General features: G+C 39.8%; 1 protein-coding gene across 1 annotated transcript in view; it reads right to left on the bottom strand.

The window, feature by feature from the left end:
* Window positions 1–452: 452 nt before the first annotated feature.
* The window catches only part of LOC148343942 (uncharacterized), a 34,707-nt gene continuing 27,081 nt past the window's right edge, over window positions 453–8,078 (bottom strand). The window contains exons 12-18 of the mRNA XM_088303914.1: window positions 7,965–8,078; window positions 7,774–7,887; window positions 6,499–6,657; window positions 6,313–6,395; window positions 2,088–2,232; window positions 1,787–1,969; window positions 453–1,714 (exon numbers count right to left, since the gene is read on the bottom strand). Of these exons, the coding sequence (XP_088160040.1) occupies window positions 1,560–1,714; window positions 1,787–1,969; window positions 2,088–2,232; window positions 6,313–6,395; window positions 6,499–6,657; window positions 7,774–7,887; window positions 7,965–8,078 (953 nt within the window). The 3' untranslated portion in view covers window positions 453–1,559. The remainder of the gene's footprint in view (window positions 1,715–1,786; window positions 1,970–2,087; window positions 2,233–6,312; window positions 6,396–6,498; window positions 6,658–7,773; window positions 7,888–7,964) is intronic.

Here is an 8,078-nt window from a genome sequence, read left to right as displayed (position 1 = left end):
GCATGTAGAAATTGTTTTGAATTAAACTACTTTAATACGGAAAGTGAGCGTGTCAGTAGTGTGTATGTGAGTGGTGAAAAAAAAAAAAACATTTACTTTTGGGGCTCCGGCAGTGTGGCCCTTCGGGGTATGGATAAAACTTCGATACATGGCCTTAAAATCACTAGTGTAGACTCTTCAGAAATGCAATTATGCAGCAAAAGCTTTGTGAATAAATTGTTAGCTCCTGGACGCAACCTTTCTTACTCCAAATGTTTGCTGTAATTCCAGAATGTAAAGTACATCCCCGCAGGGCCTTGTCAAACATGTCTGATGTGTTTCTTCAGCACCAGAACAATAATATGGCATTATAAGACATTTTGAGAGGATTTGTTGGCCAATTTAAAACTATATTAAGAAATGTATGTCTGCTCCTGCCAGGAATGGAAAAAGCTTGCCCCACTTTAAAGGATTGATCAACAGTGCTACCTGCTGGTGCAAGCACAAAATTGTCTTCTGTATGACCTCCCAATCTCAAAAAGCCATTTGCTCACTTTCTCTTCTGAAATGAAATGGTTACCAGTACATTATATTCATTTTTTATTTCTTAGGTGAGTAAAAGAGAGGCTTACTTCTTTTCAAGAAATAAAAAACACAAACATCCCATACATTCACAGTGTGGCACAAGAAACAAAATGTTATAAATATAAAAGGATATTATGTGCACATTAAGGCTAAGACCCTCAATGAGGACATTCACAGACAAAACAAAATCGTGTTTACATAAAAAAAAAAAAATGCATCCTCTTGTGAATGATTATGTCTTTGGTACAGAACAGCATCATTGAAGCCGTCGGGGCCCTCCATTTTATTTGGTCCACTGCTGATATTAAAGATTCCCTCTTATTGGTCAACCTCATCAATGAGACTATGGCTGGCATTGATTTGTCAGCTAAGTAAAACAGAAGCGTTAAAGGAGAAAAGCAACATATGGCAAATAAATTATATGCCTCTCTGCTTAAACAGAGCGTTTCACAAAATACATTCTCTCGATAAGAGTGTAGCTCAGAAGCAGCAGATAACAGCAAAGTTCCGTGGCGTATACTTTTAAACAGCGTTACGTTTATTGTAAACATGCCATAACAAAGAAGTGGAGCACCCCAAATGCATTTTTTTGGAAAAGAGCACGACGGCGTACAAATATTCATTAACATAATGTAAGCGCTATAAATTCACAACATTTTCATAAGGACCACTTTTGGCGAGTTTAAAAATAAGTCAGCTGCAATTTAGTAACAGTTATGTCACAATGTAAAGGAATTGTTGCATTTTTGGAGAACCTGAAAAAAAAAGTGTCATTTTTTTTGAGGGGGAGGGTATTTCCGGTAACCGGTTGAAAATATTTCTCCACACAGGCGATGTTAGAAAACAGTGTCACTCATTAGAAAACGTCATCTTCTTTAAAAGGCACTTTGTCATCCCGAATGCAGGTCCTCGTAGATTATTTGTAGTCCCGTGTGCTGGTTCCTTTTTTTTTTTTGCACACAAACAATTCATTTGTCCTACAGCCCTATTGGTAATCACATCCTCTTCCGTATGTGTTCCGGCTTATCTCTCCGTCCCCTGTAACGGTCGGGGCCGAAGGCCAGCTGATCCGGCCATTGCCTAAAATTGTTGATGCTGTACACCCTTGTGTGTTGATGTTTCCTAAAGAAGCTTCTTTGATAGTTAGATGCTGTAATGAGAAATGTGAAAAGTTAGCTGGAGGGCCCCCGGTTGAATGTCAACGAATTCCTGCTCTACTTACGGTCCATGCAGGCAATTTTAGGAACATCCCATTGTCCGTTGCCACGACAACGGATGGTCGGGAGGTGCCTCTGAATGTATCCCGTGTTGCACTGGTACCTCACCAGCGAGTTGACCCCATAGCGCTCTCGTTGCCGCCCAAAGGTCCGTGCGTTTTCCACGGATGGAGGATGGCAGCATGCCACTAAGGAACACAAGCAACTTCATTTGAAACTCGCCAACGACCAGAACAATTTCAGAAAGCGTATGAACTAGTGCTAATCTTCATCAGATGTGGTGCATTGCTTGTGTGTAACATTTACCTGTGCCTTTCTTGCAGGTGAAAGTGAGGTGGTAGTTGCACGGAACGTCATTCCACTGGCCGTCCTCATGCCAAATCATCACAACACAGTCCTCTCCCGTAGTGAAGAAACTGTCGGGCTGGCTGGGCCTCCAGTTTTCATAGTGCTGCAATTCAAGAAGCAGAAAACATGTCATGCAAAAAGGAAATACTTTTCATGGAGCTGTGATTTTCCTCTATGCCCACAAGAGGTCGCCTTTGCGTGAAAAGATGGGCAGTTGACTTTTTGAGGCTGTGGAGGACCCAAACAATCCCTATGTTATAAATCACTTTTAAACAGAGTAGTATTAAGGGTCATTCCAGTCCTGCAATACTTGTGCTGTCCCATGTATTACATTTTAAACAACCAATGCACGAAGGACAAACATTTATAGTGTAATTAAAGCTTCTGTGGGACAAATATAACAATAAATGAAGTACAAGTGATTCCTGAATATTTTTTAAGAAAAAAATGCCAAACGGCTTTTTCGTCTTGTCACTAACCCTCTCGATGACCATGCATCAACTCTAACAGATTTTCATTTTTTCAGCTTTTTTGGGTATGATTTTGCTTTATGAAGACACTGTGACGTATTTCAAATAAAAGCAATTAAGATCTGATTTATCTCTTAACATACAAAAAGTATGAGCTTAATAACTCAACAGAAATAGCATCAAGCTAAATGCTCGGAATACAGGCTTCTATTTTTCACATTTGTCAATGTTTGTACCCGCAACGGAGTGCATCCAATCCTGTTACTCACGTCAAAAAAAGACAATATCAAAAATGTTCCTGTTTTTATTATACTGTATAGCTAAGTTTGCTCTTGACCAGTTAGCATAGCAGCTAATGCAGCTAGCATGCATAAGGCACAAAATCTATAGGGAAGGGTCGCAATGTATTCACAAAAATAAAAATTGCATTTAAATAAGATATAAATGTCCATATTTAGGTGTAAAGGATTCATTCAGTAATATCTTGAAAAGGTATTTTTTTTCAGGGGCCTCTGTAATAACTACAAAGTATATCAAATAAGTGGTAAGTTATTCAAAAATATTTGTGCCTCCAATCCTGGAATGACTCATGGCGTAACACTAAACCACATTTTGAAAAACACTTTCTGAGCATCCAAAATAAACTCCACTTCCATATCTGGGAATCATGTAAATGGTCTTCAGACTACCGTGTTGTCATAATATGACATCACACAGTCTGCATACTTAGCATTACAAATGTTACTTCACAGATATGCTGCTCATTTACACATTTATACACACAGCTGCAGTGCTGCGGGGTATTCGACGACATGCAATCGATGCGACCTGCAGTCTTTCAGCACACTGTGGGTTCAAACGACATCTTCAAAGATGAGACCCCCATTCCCTCCTCCCCACACGCATGGCCTCACACACCCCCAACCCCCGACCCGACTACAAGTCTTGTCCCTGGGCCGTGCTACTCTGTCATTAGGCTTTACAAACACAGCCACTTCCTGCTGGCCTCGCCGCTAAGGTAACAAATGTCATCAGCTGCACAACTGTGCACAGCAGGCGGCTATCTTTCTCAAAATAATCAAACAAACTGATCAGCCACGCAAGTTTACGGCACCAAAAACACTTAACTCCCCTTGTGTTAAAAATTCAAAAGCAGTATTAGGGCCACAATGACATTTTTGTATTGTGAAAAATATAAAAAAATATATATTTGTGAATAATGAAGTCACATTATTAAGAACAAAAAAAATGCATTGAGTTTTCAGATTTTTTTAAATGAACCTGAAGGCAACCATATGTGACAAGCAGCTGCTGTTTTTCTTCATGCCATATATCATGTACAGTATGGATAAGGAAATTACCTCATGAACAGACACAAAAATGTGTGCAGTTACATTAAAAGGTTCATGTCGATAATGGTGTTGATGTGACAAATTTACACAAAATAATCACTGAATCAAATGTTATAACTGTCAACTGTCTAGGATATTTGCAACTCAATTGTATTTAATGTTGAAGTACAATACAGATACATTTCAAATTTTAGAAGTGTTTTTTCCAACATTTTCTTTAATTAATTTATTTATTTATTTTATGTGCAGTACATCTTTATGTAACAATTATGTAATAATTTATAATAATTCTTATCCTTAAGTGTGGCACTAATTTTTAAACACACACACATATATATATATAAATATATAGTGCCTGCGTTGGTCATAACGGTATAGAAAGAAGAATTGTAAACAAGTGGAGTTATTTTAGCCAACGTGATTCCAATGGGTGACCACCCATGCAGACCCCCCATGCTTTGTCCATTTCTCTGTCTTTCTGCAGGCGGGCACAGGTGCTGTCCATCTGTGCCGTCTTCCTGCCTGGTGGCCTTTCCACCAGCGAGCGTCTGTCTGCTCTGGGACGGAGGAAGGGGGGTGGGGGGGGGGTCACTAAACCATACCTGTCTGCGCTTGCCAGACTCCACCCCCATGCCCTCCTTCGAAAGTGTCACTCATACCCTCATTACCCCTCAGCTGTGAAAGGGTCTAAATAGGTGGCTTGTGATTATCTTTAAAGCATGTCTGTTGAATAATCATTGACGTGTAGACATCGTTCCGCACAGCATTGATGCACATGGCAATTAGTCACTTTCCTGTCTAGTGACATGTATACTCAACAGCTTCCGCTACACTAGATGAAGTGACAAAAGTAGTCACACTCTGTTCATAAGTAAAAGTACAGATACAAAAGAAAAACAATGGGTCAAATGTACCGTACTTGAGTCCCAGAAATGTACTGACGGGATGTATAACACATTCGTTTATCTGTTATTTATATATAATACACATTTTGAAAACTAGGGATTATGGGTTTGGTTAATTGAACATTCTAAATTGTCCCATAGTCTGAATGCTTGTTTGTCTATATGTGCTGGCAAGCAGTTCAGGGTGTACCTCACCTACTGCCCAAAGACACCTGGGATAGGCTGCAGCTCGTCGGCAACCCTTGTGAGGAGAAGTGCCTCAGATAATGGATGGATGGAAAACCTTACATAGCACTCATACAGAGAAGAGTGAAAAATATTCTTTTTCATTTCTCATGTTTTTTTTTAAAATAAGAGTTGCTAGCGTTTGCTTGACTTACACTATATATGAAAAAAAAAAAACACATATACCAGCATGGTATTTCCGTGCTGGTCTTGCTAGTGTCACGAGTAAGACAGCCAAGCAGACAAGTTTCAAACACCCGAACATTTGGTCACTTGGCAACCTGCTCTACCAACTGAGCCACAGCCACCCAGCGAGACCGGCGTGTTTTTGGTATTGTCTTCGCAGTGTAGCACATGACACGTCACATTCACCACAAATGCAACAATTCTCCTAAATAAGGTAATCAATGGGAAATATCCTGCTTCTCAGAATCTGTTGCCATCATTGTTAATGCTCCCTCGGTTCTCAATGTTTATGCTGTTTGTATTTTTTTCTGCCTTATAAACCACAAGAATCAATCAATATGACGTTTCTATGTCGTGTCATAGCCACAGAGGTTGAAAAAAGTCACAACCCTATATACACAAATTAAGTCATGGTGTGGTGTCTTGAGATACGAGTGACTTGAGGAACCGTCGCTTGGCCGATTTTTGTATTGAGATAAGAGCAAATACGAATTCATTGCATTTCCATTGATCACAACGGTAGAGATGATTTTAGATATGAACGTTGTCACCAAACAAATTAAGCACTGAATCTGGCACATGGAGTAAAAGCCATCCATTATCTGTTCCGCTTCTCCTCACGAGGGTCCTGGGGGTGCTGGAGCCTACCCCAGCTGTCTTCGGGCAGTAGGCGGGGTACACCCCGAACTGGTTGCCAGCCAATCACAGGGCAATGGAGTAAAATGTCACCACAAAAACTAAGACTCAGGTAGAGATACCTGAAAAATATGCTTCCTTCTCATTACTTAGTCACTTCCCACCACTGAAAACTACTAACTGGTTTCCCCTCGCGTGCTGCTTTTTACACACTTTGAATGCCTTCTTCATATATTGTTAGGCTCATACTGGGAACACTTCATGAGAAAATCAACAGTGCCCCCTAATAAAGGGTGTTCCACTCGACATGAGTGCATCTGTCATGGACATGACGTCCAAATATTTAGACTGTCGCTCTGCCATGTTTGTTGAGGGGGAGAAAAAAAAGTGAGTGAGAGAACAACCTTACCGTGAGGCTCCCATCAGTCCAGCGGAAGTCACTATCAAACATTTTGTCATTCAGTCCAATCCACTGGTAATCCTGCCCAAGACCTTGCAAATAGAATAGACAACAGATTAGATTTCTCGCCCATATTAGGACTGTTTATGAACAAAACAACGGTTCATCAAGTATACTGAGGTTTTTCAGGCTTACGGTTGATGAACTGTTGCTCCTCATGGGAATGGATGCTGGTTAGGTGAGCGCCTAGCATGCGACAATCTCTCTCTGCTGTATCCCAGTTTCTTCTGCTTGGGAAGTATTTGTAGCACTGGCCCTGAAACTTGTGCCAGCCGTATTCACACGTCTCTGTATCTGAAAGGAAAGAAAATGAAAGGGATTGAGGAATACACAAGTACTCCGATCCAAGCAAGTATCTCCTTAACTTCACTCAGTGTTAACGCCTGAGCCTTGAAGCTTTTGGTATCTCTAGATCGTAGTTCTGGCTCAGATGATAGTTGGATCGTTCAGCAATATGCATTTTAACAGCTCAAGAAGGTCGGAAAATGTGAGATCAGTAGGGCACGTGATCAAACATTTGAGATTTGGCCCATTCAAGAAGAAGACTTGTGTCTAAACACTAATAACAAAATCCACTCTGTTAGTTCAACTCTTTTCATTTCAATGCAATTAAAGAAGGATACAAAGGAAAATATCTCTCTGGGCGGCTGTTTGAGCAAGCACTTCTAAGACAGCAGCTGCATAGAGTACACAATCTGAGCGTAATTCACTGATGAGTGATCTCTTACAAAACCAATGGTGACGAATAGACACTCTCCAAAAGTACCTAGACGCTAGTTCCAAACTTTTCTTGAAGTGTTTTGGTTTTTAAATTAATAAAGAGCTGAATGTGATGCAAGAAATTGGCAAAAGACTATATATATATTAATAAAGTATTAAATGAGAAACAAATACATTTTTCATGAATACAGTATAACCTTATGGTCATTTGTTTGAATATGTGACTTAAATATTTCTATAAAAATGAAAATAATAATAAAATAATAACATTTCAGTCGCCTTATAGCGTACTACTGGTGGAGACTGTGGGCTACACTAGAGCAAAAATAAATCCATTCATAAAATAACACGTAAATGTATCTCTAGGTGAAATACTGACAGAGAAAAGATTTCCCCTGTATGAGAGAAATCTTAAAAACTTGAAATTCCATGCAAATGCTATGAAGCATAGTTTGTGAACCAAAGCAATATTTGTCTGAAATTTGTGTTCGTAAAGTGATCTGGTTGAGAACAAGGGCATTTGTCTTCACTGCAACTCTTACTCTTTGGCCACTTTTACTTTGAGCTTTGAACAACAACAAATTGGGCTTGAAACTTGACTGAATATAAACAAAATAATAAAGACACATAGATTGATGTTTTTCCCCAACAGAATGTCGTGAAAAATTTGTTTGTACACCAAAAACATACCCTCTTCACAAACCAGTCCAGAGTAGCTCGGGAGGCAAACACAAGTGAAGCAAGCCACCCCATCAACACAGGTACCTCCATTGTGGCAAGGGTTGGACTGGCATTCATCAATGTCTAAACAAACAGATGCATTAGATGCAACGCACAAAGTTCTTCAAAAGTTGATTTTTATGTTCACGACAGTATCCTACCTATTTCGCAGTGATCGCCACCGTAACCCGGTGCACAGCTACATGCTACGATGCCGCCACTCATGAGGCAAGATCCACCATTCTGACACATATTTTCAGTACATGATTCAATTC

Source organism: Idiotropiscis lumnitzeri, chromosome 1 (genome assembly GCF_059441095.1).
Source record: "Idiotropiscis lumnitzeri isolate Australia: NSW breed Sydney's pygmy pipehorse chromosome 1, RoL_Ilum_1.0, whole genome shotgun sequence".
NCBI classification, from domain to species: domain Eukaryota; kingdom Metazoa; phylum Chordata; class Actinopteri; order Syngnathiformes; family Syngnathidae; genus Idiotropiscis; species Idiotropiscis lumnitzeri.
The sequence above is the reverse complement of the archived record's forward strand: the minus strand, read 5'-3'. Positions and strand labels throughout refer to the sequence as shown.